This window comes from Colias philodice, chromosome 19 (assembly GCF_061535455.1).
Source record: "Colias philodice isolate Cphi_HAF_F1 chromosome 19, ilColPhil1 Martin Lab GWU primary, whole genome shotgun sequence".
Taxonomy (NCBI): Eukaryota; Metazoa; Arthropoda; class Insecta; order Lepidoptera; family Pieridae; genus Colias; species Colias philodice.
Window position 1 is genome coordinate 11,202,015 of NC_143104.1, and position 15,275 is coordinate 11,217,289.

Sequence of the window (15,275 nt, forward strand, 5' to 3'; positions counted from 1 at the left end):
CATCAATTCTTCTAATAAGTAGAGTTTTAAAGAAACTCCTATAAAATCTTATATATAAAAATGAATCGCAAAATGTGTTGTCTATGCTAAAGATTGTGATATGTTTTCCCTTAGTCTAAATAAATACAAGTACCAGGTTAATCACTTAGACTAATGGATGTTGATTTGTTGTTTAGATTTAAGTATATCTATTTTTTTTCTCACTGTATAATAACACCTTTTATAGTTTAATTGTACGCATGTGGTGTTTACCTACTTAAATTGTGCACTTAGTTTTAAGATTATTTTTTTTGTATACTTGCTTATATTTTGTGTAACAATTACTGGTAAACCTAAATAAATAAATAAATAAATAAATAAGCGCATAACTCGAGAACGGCTGAACCGATTTCGATAATTCTTTTTTTATTATATTCCTTGAAGTACGAGGATGGTTCTTATGTAGAGAAGACGTAAATATGTACCACGGGCGAAGCCGGGGCGGACCGCTAGTTTTTTATAATAAAGACAAAATTGTAAAGCATTCCTTAGAATTAGAGTATGTGTGTAACAATGAAAGATTAACGACATAAACAAGCAATTAATTGGGGTCCACTTTGTTGCAAGACTAGTGTGCAATGTATATGTAATATGTATGTAGGTACTATGTGTGTTGTGATCGGCCCGATATAGTACCGCGCGTGCCTCGCCCGTGCCAGCCCTCCCACTCTCAAATCAAACGCAACACTTCGTCATTCAATCATTTATTTACATCATATAAATAACTGTACAATATTTACATCCAGTTCGGTTTTTCACATCGTTCCTAACGTGCCATTGCACCCTAGATCTAAGTTTGGCTCGCGTCAGTTCCCTGGGTAGCCAAAGGGTTGGAAGACTGACTGTCACGTAACAACCATTCGCAGCAAACAAATTACTGTTAACACGATGCCGCTGCTGTGAACGGCCGCAGCGCTGACCCTGGCGTCCGCTTGGTCTCTCTGCATCTCCATTTCACCGTCTGAAATATTAAGGAAATAAATAAGGAAAATGTTTTAAGTATTATATTTTACTGAGAAACTGATAAAATCAAAATATTAGCTTATCACACACCGGCGTATCGCACCCAGATAATACATGCACGTTTGGATGACTAATTCATATAACTATTTATATTTCGTGATAATACGTTGACAAAATTACACATTAATTATAATTTTATCAAAAATGCTTAGTCAAACATTTATTTTTAAAAGACGGGGTTTTTTTTGACTTGAGTCTTGACTATCCAACACAAACATTTTTGCGTTCAACAAAACAAATAAACAGCTTTAATAATATAATCCGTATTACTTTTACCAATAACTATTTAGCTAACTATTTGTGCTATAACTTTAATAATAAAAATTCGAAAGCATTGGCATTGTTTATTATTCTTTCAAGTTAGGTACGAAATATTGAAATATTTTACCGTGTTGAATCACATGGGAATTCCCTTCGACCACGCTATCGAAGCCGTTGTTAACATTGTACTAGCATATACGCAAGCAGTAAAAGCTCACCAATAATATCATATTCCTGGTCGTCAGCGCCGTCTCGGTAGAGGTGCACGAAGAGGTCGGCGCTGGCCCCCCCTCCCCCCGCCGCCCCCCCCACCGCCGCGCACGAGTAGCGGCCCGCGTCGCCCGCCGCCAGCTGCGCCAGCGTCAGCCGCGACACCGCGCGCCCCGCCCACCGCTCCGTGTCCAGCGAGATGCCGCCGCGTGTGCTCTGTTGTGTATTCATTGTTTTTAGACATCCATAGGTTCTTTATGTATAAACGGTATTTTATTATTTGATACTTTTAGATAATCACGTTTAATTTCAAATAAGTATCTAGCTAGCAGAAAGAATCTCTACCTTCAGTCATTAATATTAACATACTAGCGGTCCGCCCCGGCTTCGCCCGTGGTACATATTTACGTTTTCTCTACATAAAAACCATCCTCGTACTTCAAGGAATATAATAAAAAAAGAATTATCGAAATCGGTTCAGCCGTTCTCGAGTTATGCGCTTACCAACACATTTTGCGATTCATTTTTATATATAAGATTATGTAGTACCTGTGGATCGAGCGTCTCCCCCTTGTGCGTCCAGCGCAGGCGCAGCGGCGGCAGCGCGGCCAGCGCGGCGGGCGGCAGCCGCGCGCCGGGCGCCGCCACGTAGCGCGCCTCGCACGCCAGCCGCGCCGCGCCGCCCAGCGCCGCGCGCGCCACGCTGCTGCCCAGCGGCGACACCGACACCTCGGGTAGCGCTGTGTCTGAACCGTTTACGACTATATTGATACCATTAACTATGAAAAGACACGTATGTGAAGGTATTTTCATATATACCAATACAAACTTGATTACGTAGACCATCTGGCTTCCGGGTGGAATTTATCACATAAAGTAATATTAATTATATTAATCAATATTTGGTATAATTTGAATATCAGCGTTTATGATCGACACGATAAGGTGCTTATTAGTACTTTCCTTATCACTCATTACGATTCATTCGGCATCACGCAATACTAAGCACAAATATGAAATACTTACGCACTAAACGTACCTATTACGGTAAGATTGTAGAATAAGCTGAGTTTAGGTTCCGTATTGATCTGGCACTCGTAGCGGCCCGAGTCGCTCAGCCGCAGCCGCTCGATACGCAGGATGTGCAGGCTGGCGTACGGGTCCCAGTCCTCCTCGGAGGTGAGGATGTCGTCGGCGTCGGGCGGCTCGTCCAGCCCGCCCGCGTGCAGCCCGTGGCCCGCGTCGCGCGCGCTCGAGCACGACACGCGCGAGTCCGCCGTGAATACCGCGCCCGCGTGCGTCAGGATCTGCAAGTCGCTGGAGCGGACCCATGACACCTGTATAATATCATTTATATTATAGTTATATACATATAATTTTCAATTATGAGCTCATTGACATAAAAATAACATTTAAAACGAGGGAGTAATAGCTTTCAGATAATAATTCGCAACAATGTGAGCGACCAAAGTATAAACTGTAACAAAATGACTAATATGGCGATAGCACTTTAATAATGGAGCAGCAAAGCGGCACAAACGGTTACGCATTAGTGTGGAGCACAAGCAGCTCGCGGTATTTGGGCCACGGCTCCGCGCTACTCTATTGCAAATTTGTCGTAAACCACTCACGTGTGGTAAAGCATTCATTTTCATGTACTACCGTATATTTAGGTTAAAGCGAAACGGTTTGTCAATAAATTTTCTTTTATTCGTTATTTTAATCGCTATTTGTCTAGAGTTATGGATGACTCTACCGTTTAAATTAGAGTAAGTTTATATGCGTTATCTTTAACTCTCTTGAGTTTCATTCAGCGTAGTGTCACGATGATAAATGTCATCAATATTAAACGCAGGGTAATAAATTATAATCACACATCGAGTCGGATGGGAATTGACACACGATACGAATCTGTTCCGGGTGCGCGCTATTCCCAGAGCGAGTCGACGACCGGTTTGCGTAGGTCTTATGGTTCCTACGAGCCAGCAACGTACTGCCAACAAATAATAGTATTCTATTTATTTTCTACATTCAGCGTGACGATAAAATACCTACTATTTTCTTTTATACATCAAAATGCTTACATTTACATACTACAATGTACAAAAGTTCCCTCCCGCTTGTTATGCGGTAAAAATGATATTATACGTAATGATTGTCATCTAATATCTAATATATGAATAGAAGAAGAAGAATAAAATACATTTATTAGGATCTCCAAAGTACCACCACCACATAAAAAAACAATAACAAGAGCACTCTTAAAGACTATAGAAAATAAACAGGGATAAAAAAAAAAAAAGAAAAAATTAAGAGCTAAAAAGCTATTATAAATATTTGTGTGGCGACTGGTGACCTAAAGGGTAAGGCCACTCAGCATATGCTACGCCGCACCACGGTCGGCATAGCGCTGGTTTTCAGGGCCCAACCAGACAACAGACGCGTAAGTCTAAAGTGTCCCGAATAATAAAATATAGTTAAATAACATAAAATACAATAAAACAAACTAGAAAAATTTAAATTAATAAGTAAGTGTTTTTACTATTTATATAATATTAAAATCTACAAATTAATGAAATAAACATCAATACCTATATTACATAAATAAATAATGATAAATTATATTACATATATATATTGAATGCATATTATATACAACGCAACTAAGGCTTCCCGACGAAATCGCTAATGAGGTGTGTTTTATACTTATACTTAAAAGAGTGTTTGGAAATCGACTCACGTAGCGGCGGCGGAAGGTTATTCCAACACTTAGTTGCGTTGTATACAAAACTGCCTCTAAAAGCGGTTGTGTGGTATCTTGGCATAACCAACATGAATGTGGATGCTCTTGTGAAGTGCGAGCCATTTCTCTCACCAACCCATCTAAGCTTACTATGCAGGTATTTAGGTATTTGAGACGTCACCACCTCAAAAAGCATCACAGCAAAGTGAAGGCGCCTGCGTCGTTCCATGTTGAGCATTTTTGCTTCGATTAGATATGGTGTAACATGATCTCTTGCAGGTATGTCCCAACAGAACCGAGCACACGCGTTCTGAACCCGCTGTATTGCATTCCTGGTCCTTGCAAGCAACATTGCACCGTACATGGTATCTCCGAAATTAAATTTCGAGAGAATTAGTGCCTCACAGAGCCTTATACGTAAGGGTGTGGTAATGTAGTTCCTGATGCGATAAAGTAGCTTTAACCTGTAGAAGCAATTCGATATAGTAGCTTGGAAGTGTTTTTCAAACCTGAGATGCTCATCGAAAACGATCCCGAGATTTCGAGCTTCGACGACCCGCTCTACAGCTTGACCATCAATGTTTAATATCGGATTGAATTCAATGACTTTTCCGACCGACCTCGGTGTTCCCAAAACCATGAATTTGGTCTTTGCTGGATTAAGAACAAGTGAATTTTTCTCCGACCATTTCGATATACGCACCAGGTCTGAGTTTAGTTCAGCAATGGCATCAGGAGTTTGAGACGGATGGAATGAGATATACAACTGTATATCATCCGCGTAAAGATGGTATCGGCTATATATTATCTCCTTGGTGATATCGGCAGTATATAATATAAAGAGAAGTGGACCCAAGATAGAGCCCTGTGGGACTCCTCTGGTAACGTGTCCTTGATTAGAATATACGACCGATCCATCCTCCTTGCGAACTGCTACCGTCTGAGTGCGATTGCTGAGATAGCTATTGAACCAGCTAACCGTTTCCTTGCCAAACCCATAAAACGACATCTTAGAAAGAAGTAAAGGAATGTTAATCGTGTCAAAGGCTCTGGTGTAATCAAGAAAGACGATAACCGTGCTCATGCCCGAATCTTGCGCTGTCAAAATGTTGTCGACAACTTCAGTCAAAGCAGAGACAGTACCACGACCTTTCCTAAAACCGGATTGTAGGTCTGGTAATATTCCGTTCTGCTCCAAGTACTGATAGAGTTGGTCGTGTACTATCCTCTCGATAACTTTTGACAGGCATGGGAGAATACTGATTGGCCTGAGATCCTTTGACGTAACTGGATTTTCTTTTTTTGGTATTGGCTGCACAAGCGCTTTTTGCCAAAGTACAGGAAATTTGTTTGTCCTAAACGACGTGTTTATAACGTGCGTTATAGCTGGCAGAGTTTTGGAAATCGTGAGTTTTATCATATCAAGCGATATGTCGTCTACTCCTACTGCTTGTGATTTTAAGGTTTTTAAAGCCTTAAGAACAGTATTTTCTGTTACAGATTTAAATTTAAAACTGGACGTAGCGTCGCTGTATCGATGAAATTCATAGTAAGTAAGGCTTGAGAGGGCAGTTTGACTGTTTCCAGGAACATTAAGAAAATCGTCATTAAGTTGATTGGGATCATTGAAATGTGGTGGTAGTTTGTTATCCTGTTTGGGCTTAATGACAACTTGTTCCTTAATATGTTTCCAGAGTTTAGGAGGATTGTTGATGTTATTATTAACATAAGTATCAAAGTAGGATTGTTTCTCTCTATGCAGGGCACCACTTACGAGTTTTTTCAATTCCCTGTAATATTCCTTATTTTTTGTGTCCTTACTTCTCCGGGCTACGACCTGTGCTTCATCTCGCGATTTCATCATCATTTTGATGTTATACGTCACCCAAGGATAGACCTTTCGTTTCAAGTACTTCACTTTCTGAGGAGCGTAATGATGAAAAATAATTTGAATATATGCAGTTAGAATGTTCACCATCTCGCCGACATCATCCAATTCCAAAATTGTTTGCCATCGCACTTCTTCCAAAGTAGCTTCAAAACTTTCCATGTCAATGTCCTTGAGTGACCTGTACGTTATCCATTTTGGAGTATATTTATCTTTAGGTACATCTAATGTACATGATACGAAAGCATGGTTGCTCAGGGCACTGACATGGTTAACGGACACATGTGATGCGCGGATGTTGGTGCAGATTAGATCTAGTAATGTCTCACTACTATCCGTGAAATGGGTTGGCTCGGATACAAGCTGGTTGAGATTCATCAGGTTCAAAAAACTATTTAATTTGGTAAAAGAAGCATGTTGCCTGTTTAAAAGATTTATGTTGAAGTCGCCCAAGATTATTATGTTATCGGACCAGGCGAAGGAGCCCAGGGATTCCATAATAGTATCCAAGAAAAGCTGGACGTCAAGCCAAGGTGGTCTATACGCTGTGCCTATAATTATTGCTTTACCCTGGACTGTGGTTTTTATCCACATCTGCTCGACTTGCGTGGATACAGGATGCTGCAACGTTTTTACCACCATACCCTCCCTCACATAGAACCCAACACCGCCCCCGCGACTGCGAATGGATCTCGAGCGCGGTATGTGCCGCAGCTTATAGCCGGGGACTTGTGGCGCGCGACCGTCTTCGCCCTCACGAAGCCAGGTCTCGTTGATCGCCAGTACGTCCACCCGAAGTCGGTTTAGTGCGACGACAAATTCATCATGTCGGGTTCCTAGAGAGCAAGGATTGATAAAACCAACCTTTAATTTATTTTTAATGTTGAAGGCAAGATATAAATTATATATAGACATAAACACATACGCAAAAATATAATAAATAAACTATACGATAGACAGATATTCGCACATATAACATAGGTACCTATAATACATATTATACAGATATCTGTGTGGGAAAGGTTTATGTTAATAAGTGAGGAGATTATTTTAAAATAATGTGAAACCTCGAGGAGTATGAAACAATTATTGATATTTAGTAGAAATAAAATATATATTTTAGTATTACTATTCGTCACCATCATTCTATAATTTTTAATAAAATGCACATATTCATAAAAACAATTACTAAGTTCTACACGAACTCGGTTCTTGATACTAAATTGGCAAACATTATTACACAAAATAATTTTGTAAAATTTACAAGACATGTCGCCACACAATATTTTTTTAAAACAAATGTACATCCAGAAACTTTTTTTAAAACTAAATAAGTCTAAAAGATACAATACACAAACACTAAATAAGCTTAAAATTGAAATACAATAATATAATAGTAATTTATTTACTAGTTGGATATAGATACTAGTATTAATAATTAACAAATATACAGCCAAACAAGCGTGAATAATTATTTTAATATAATTCGACAGTAAGGCTGGCGAGATTGAAAATGATATTTTAATTTTGTTCAGATGCCTACACAACAGACAATGTACAAGTATAGTAGATCCGTTATATTTTTTATACCTGTTAGAATATAGATACGAACAATAATATTTTCTCACTTTAGTCTTAAAGCAACAACGAACTAACAATCTATACAAATACTTATGTTGGTCTAGGCCAGAAATACTACTGTTTTGATATGCATATGTGGTTAAATTACAATTATAAATCCCGCATAATGTCACAGAATAATAATATGTAGGTAATGTGTAAAAACAGATACAATTTACAATATGCTTATGAAATGAATATTTATTTGAAATGCAAACACTAAATGATACGTTAATACTATTTACTAAACACAATGTTTTTATTACTGGTTTTATAACGAAAGCTAAGTAATAATTACAATTATATGTTATAGCGACTCTTTGCAAACCTAACCACGACGAAAAATTTTACTTATATCGTCTTCACAACGAACACGGTATGAGATAGCTTTCGGATCGCGTCTGACGTATATTCGGCCCTCTTTAGACCACACATATCTCCAGCTCTCAGCGGCAGCCCTCTCGCGGGCGAGGTAAAACAGTCTGCTATGATACTGAGACAAGTGTTCATTCACATAAAACCGCCGCGCAGCCCCACCGATGCCCGTGCCAGCAGTGTCGGCGCCGCGCCGCACGTGCGCCGCGCGCAGGAACTCGTCGCGTACGCGGCGGCGCGTGAGCCGAACGGCGATGGTGCGGGGGCGCGCGGGGCTCACAGCTCCGTCCGTGCTGGACTCCTGCCTGCTTTGCTGCTTACCCATACGATGCGCACTCACAATATCACGTGTATCTAATATATATCTAATATATATGTTACGGCTAAAGGTAGGTGAGAACATAAACTTAAGATTAGCCGGCTAAACTTAGGTTTATTTTCGACGAGGTGTTAATGTTAGTTTGTTCTATCTTTAGCCGGCTAAACTTAAGTGTAACCGCAGGCCCGTGGCTAAAAATGTCGGGGTGGGTAGATTTGGTTACTATAATACATGTAAGGAACAGGGCGAGTGTTTTCTGGCACTTCGCCGGCTGCTGCCGCAGCACGCTCGCTGCGCTCGCTCGGCTCGTGCGGGTCTTAAGAGTTCTAACCTAACCTAACCTAGCCACCAGCTTTCTGCCCTGAGTCGGGGTGGGTAGATTTGGTTACTATAATACATGTAAGGAACAGGGCGAGTGTTTTCTGGCACTGTGCGGGCCCCTCAAGCCCTCCACCGGCCCGGCGCTAACCAAATCTACCCACCCCGACATTTTTAGCCACGGGCCTGCGGTTACACTTAAGTTTAGCCGGCTAAAGATAGAACAAACTAACATTAACACCTCGTCGAAAATAAACCTAAGTTTAGCCGGCTAATCTTAAGTTTATGTTCTCACCTACCTTTAGCCGTGACATATATATATAATCTATGATTATATATATATATATTAGATATATATTAGATACACGTGATATTGAATTGATATTGAATCGATTATATATATATATATATAATCTAATATATACACGTATATCTAATATATATATTATAAAGGCGAAAGTTTGTAAGGATGTATGGATGTATGGATGTATGGATGTTTGTTACTCTTTCACGTAAAAACTACTGAACCGATTACAATGAAATTTAGCACACATATAGAGGGTAACTTGGATTAACACATAGGATAGTTTTTATCCCGGAAATCCCACGGGAACGGGAACTATGCGGGTTTTCCTTTGCAAACGCGGGCGAAGCCGCGGGCGGAAATCTAGTAATATATAAAGCTCATTTAAGCGTGCGGCTGGGCTGTAGTACGCTACGCCGGGGCCGCTACTCAAGGATGCGGTTCCGGCGTCACACATCGCGGGCATACCAGCTCGCTCCCGAACTATGCCGCATCCAAGCCGATTCATGCCGCGAATATTTGGCAGCGCATCCGCTAAATTTTACTAGAATAATTTTTACGTTGTCAATTTTATTTCGCAGTTTGATGGTTTGGATTGTTCACGAGTTCCACGAGTTTATCGATGTATATTTCATACTAGGTAATGCCCACATCGTTTACAGTTGGCCAACATTTTTAGATATTAATTTATGTGTATGCAAGAAAAAGTCCAGTCTAATACATGATAAAGTACAAACTTAATATGCTTCAAATAGACAACAATTATTTAATATAATCAAAGGTTCAGTTAAACTTCGTTTAAATCTGTTCCAAGGCATTACGGATGTACGTCAGGTGATCACGGGTATAGGTTACCTGTATTCAATTACTGTCTCAATACATCATTAAATTTCAAATGCGGTGTCATATTCTATCATTTCAAATGAAGCCTGGAAACATGGTGAAAGGCCGCAAAGTGCAGTCAATCATAGAGCGATATATTATGCCAAAATATTCTGATTTTGAATAATCATTGCAATGTTGGCGGATGTGAGGTGAGCGCGTGACATTGGCATCGTTTAGTGTCGTGTGGAGCGTGGAGTTGGGCAGTGGACATGTGCGTCTGTCAATGTTCTTCATAATGTGCCTGTTAGATATGCCGCGTAAATGGCTACCTTGCGGTCAATGTCTAGCAGTTTGAGAAGGGTCCTACAAAGTTTCACACCTCCAGTTAATCTGTTATTCCTTCTTCATCTTTTCTCCTTGCCAATCCTTGAAATCTAGTGAATCCAGTGAATCCAGTGAATCTCGAAATCCATATTTAGAATGAAAATATAAGATCGGAAATTAAAATCTTTTTACGCCTACCTTGTTATTTCCTTGTTATCACCCATCCGTTTATTTTCTCTTCAATTGGGGCACATTGGACGAAATTGAGTTAAAAGATCTATTTATAATCATTCAAAAGCAGGCTTTGTTTTTCGTTTCAATACAAAATGTATTTGACACAGCCGTTAAGTTGAAACGGCTCTTATTTTAGATTCGAGCCTCAGCTGGGAGAAACATTGGTGGCAGATACACTCAAGTGGTGCTCGTGTCATGCTTATTTGCGACGTGTTCCGTTTCTACATTCTGAGAATGGTGTGTAGGATAACGGAACACGGATTGAGTTATTTATCAACGGGGTTGCATAACAATCACAATTTGAGTTAACATTTTAAACGTTTCAACAAGTTAACACAAATAACTACAAAACTATTACCTAATGGCAGAAACATGAATTTATTGTCATTTTTCGAAGGTGTAGGTATACTGTATAGTTAATTAGTTAGCTCGCTCACATCTCGCTCATCGCTTCTATTGAAATAATATTATAAAACTAAAAAGGTTTTCTTTCAATCTTTTACGCCAAAAAGGATAGACGTTTCACCTTTATGGTCGCGCGCTGCGCTTGCCACAGGTCACTTCAGCTCCGCGTAACAAATAAATTAAAAATATAAAGTACAAAAAAGACAACAGTTTTTATGGTGAATCGTGATCTATATTGTGTGACTTACGTGTATAAGTGTTTGCAAAACAATCAGTGCTCAGAAGCTAAGTAATAAGTGTAAATAAGTGTAATCAAACCTTAAATCACGCGTATGTACAATTCCTTTGTTCAAATATCCGTTGACAATCATAAAATATCAAGTACAGTGAATAAACAGTTAACGCGTTGTGATTGGCTAATTAAAGCAACGGTTCATTAACCCGTTTCTAGTATCAGCTGTTTCTATAGTAAACAAAACGTTACACTATTTCGAAGCTTCAATTAACAGCGCTGATAGCACCGAGCATACCACCTCGGTCTGACGACTGAAGACCGACGGAACCAAGTTCGATCCGGCACCATCCAGCATATATATAATTATTATTTTTAAATTTATTTCTTGAAGAATATTTTAAAAAATAGACATTTACTTAAAATTATAAATTTGCATCTACGAAATATGGCTTCAAATAATATTAATTATTGTAAAACATGCAATAAGTTGACCGACATGCGAGAATCTATTAAATGTTTGAGCTGTAACAAACTTTTCGACTTGGATTGTGCTTCAATTTCTGTAAAGAGATTCTATTTAATGACTTCAGAGGACAAGCAAAACTGGAAATGTAAAATATGCATAGAAACAAACTCATCGAATATAGATAATACAACGCCAAGAATAAATCCTTGTATGAATGTAACTATCAGAAGGAAGATGCCAGCAATCGAAAATGAATTATTACCTGATTTAGACAATTCTTTTGTATCTTTAGAATCCGAGCCTAGAGCCGGTTTGATGGATTGTTCAACTGTACCAATAAGCGAATTTAACGAACTTAAACAACAATTTATTCTTAGATTATGGATTGGTCTCCGCGCGCGCGCTACGACTAGATGCCGCTTGCGTACTTGAAAAATGCGGCAACTTTTAGTACGCCGAATTCGGCGTACCCGAGCCAGTCGTGTCACAAGCATTGTGTGGAGAGGGCATACCGATAGTTTTTGAAGATTTTGGACAAAACCCGAAGTAAAATGCCCTGTTTGTGCCATAAAACTGTGTAAAAAAAATATAACAAAAAATAAGTGAGACACTGGGATCACGTACGATCAGGAATAATCGTATTATTCGAAATTTCACCTGTACTTTAAAAATGTTGTTTACGAAAATACGACGCCATTCAGTGTTGCCGTACTGCATATCCCAAAAAATACACATGGTTAAGGAAATCTTTTAGCAATAATTTGAACTTATTCATAATGTTTTTTTCAATACTATTACTAACGCATATATATAAAAAAGGATAATTATAACAATAATTTATTTCTGTTTAACCATGTTTAACTGACTCATATGTTATTTTTTTTATTACCGCTTTTTACTTTTAAGTTTTAAACAACCTTTGTGGCATCGCAAGTGGATTTGAGTCGCATGTTCATGGGTTCGATTCCCGGCAAGGCCAAGATGAAAAAAAAATATTTTTCAAACTTCAGCCCATTACCCATTTATGAGGTAAAATTTATGTAGCTGGCAGTACAATTCTTCACACACACTAGCGTCCTTACAAATTGCCTTACACACACTACAGAACTGAGTTGCCGCACTCACGGAGCTATTGTTTTTAGGTGAGGCGGTATCTAGTCGTAGCGCGCGCGCGGAGACCAATCCTTAATCTATGAATTTATTGAAATAAAAACTAAACTCGATTTGGCACTCATAGAAATAAAAGAACTTAAAGCAAAAGTACAAACAAATAAGCATATACAACCAGTTACTACATCATCTATATCCTCAAATAATAATAAAAGTGGTACAAAAACTATACCAAATTATAAATCACCTTCAAACACGTTAAACATAAATTCTCAATCCAGTACTAATATTATCTATCCACAAGAAAGAATGTAAAAAAGAAGAGAAAAAGAAAATACATATATTTGGAACGCAGCGATGTATCGGCATAGGCTCTAAGTTAACACACAGATTGTCCACGTCTCTCAACTACTCCGTATCAGCTACCATCAAGCCTCATGCCCCGAACGATGAAGTATTGAAACATTGCTATAATCTAAATACAGACCGTTCTGATATCGTTATAATTTGTGTTGGAGAAAATGACCATAGCCAGACACAAACTTTGTCTGAATTAAATATTGCTTTAAATAGAATACGTGCGCGCAGTGCCTGTAATATAATAGTAGTGGGCACATCGCATAAAAAGTATCTATATACAAAATATTTATATACATTAAATAGAGAAATTAACCACTTGTGTTCTCGCTTTAAAAATTGTACTTTTATAAAATGTATTAACGGTAATCATACTATTTGTGATAAATTGCTTCACTGTATAAATTATATTAATTATGAACGCACATTCTTAGATTGTAAAGAATTAAAAAACCTTATAAACAGGTGCGGTAAAGTTAAGGCTTATACATGCGCTAATAACCTTGACCATACTAGACGGATCTCAAATCTCTCCCGCTGCACCTTCTTTTTTCCTCGCATTTTGTATTTAAAAAGATACTAATCAGTGAAAAAAAAAATCCTCGTCAGGGAATGTTGTGTAACTGATAATTTATTAAACATAAAATTTTCAGAGCTCTAAGTCAGCAGGTTACGAAGTTTATAGAGTATTTGCGGAAAAATCGATGACCACGGCACATTTTTTTTCTATAAATCTATTAACTTTGGAAAAAAATCCTCGCGAGCAATTAAAGATCAAAGACCATCCTATTTTATATATTTTTTTCGGTATTGTGCTTTATGTTGTACCAGACTTTATAGAGGTTGAACATAGTCGAAATTGCCGGGTAGCGCCTTAACAACATACAAAATTCCCATGTAATCAATCATTTACCCGCGAATAATAATAATTTGAGTAACACTAACAACGCCCATAATGTAGACCGACTTCTGCCACAAACGCAAACCAGACTGACCTTAAATTGTTTTCGTCCCTAACAAGAAAACAAAACTAAATTCATTTTCCGTATTTCATCAAAACATAGCAAGCATATTAAGCAAAATAGAAATTTTTGAAATAACGTTGGAAGAATTATTCGAATCGCAAATAATACCCAATGTAATATGTTTGTCAGAAACTTTTTTAATTAGAGGTCAGGAACATTATCTTAATTTAAGAAACTACTATTTGACATCGAGTTTCAGTAGATTAAAACCAAGGGGCGGAGTCTGTATACTTCTTAAAAATGATTTGTTGTTTAAAAACATAGATCTCACCAACTACGCATATGAAAAAAAGTTTGAATGCTGCGGAGTAGAAGTTGTGGGATACGACATTATCGTTGTTTGCATTTACCGGACTCCTGACTCAGAAGTGAACTTTTTCCTTGACCAATTAAATTTACTATTACATAAATTATGTGAAAAATATTATAAGAAAAAAATTATTATTACAGGTGACTTCAATATTGATCTACTCAAACAAAATAAACATTCGGATGAGTTTAAAGACTTAGCCAAAACGTATAATCTTAAATTTCACATCGACGGTCCAACTCGTGGTCAATCATGTTTGGATCAAATATTAAGCAATATAGATAGAGTCAGAGCGGAATTATTACGTTTACACCTCTCAGACCATGACACAGCACAACTTATAACATTCAAAATATCTGATATTAAACCCAAACCTAATAAAAATGCTGTAATAATTTACAAAAGAGATTACAGTGAAGAGAACATTATTAAATTTAAAAGTTATCTCCAAGATTTAACATTTTTTGATATATTTCAGGAACGTGGGAATTTTGAAGTGGCATTCAAAAACTTCTATGACACATTTTGCCTCTTCTATAAATTATGTTTTCCGTTGATCAAAATTAAATTAAGAAATAGCAGCAATAAATGGATAACAAAGGGATTAAAAGTTAGTTGCAATACTAAACGAAATTTAAGGTATCGTTATTACCAAATAAAATCGCATCAAAATAAATCTATTTATTTAAAATACTCGAAAATTTTGCGTAGTTGTATACATAAGGCACAAAAAAATTGTAATATTAATTATTTGAATAAAAGTAAAAATAAGTGTAAATCAACTTGGCAAATAATAAAACGCGAGCTAAACTCTCAGAACAGATATACCGAAATTGATTCACTTACACTAAACACTCAAACAATCACAGACCCATCTCAAATAG

General features: G+C 37.8%; 1 protein-coding gene across 1 annotated transcript in view; it reads right to left on the bottom strand.

Annotated features, from left to right (window-relative positions):
• Window positions 1-653: 653 nt before the first annotated feature.
• The window catches only part of LOC149480191 (uncharacterized), a 35,516-nt gene continuing 20,894 nt past the window's right edge, over window positions 654-15,275 (bottom strand). The window contains exons 4-7 of the mRNA XM_089707276.1: window positions 2,573-2,870; window positions 2,083-2,279; window positions 1,542-1,749; window positions 654-1,000 (exon numbers count right to left, since the gene is read on the bottom strand). Of these exons, the coding sequence (XP_089563402.1) occupies window positions 885-1,000; window positions 1,542-1,749; window positions 2,083-2,279; window positions 2,573-2,870 (819 nt within the window). The 3' untranslated portion in view covers window positions 654-884. The remainder of the gene's footprint in view (window positions 1,001-1,541; window positions 1,750-2,082; window positions 2,280-2,572; window positions 2,871-15,275) is intronic.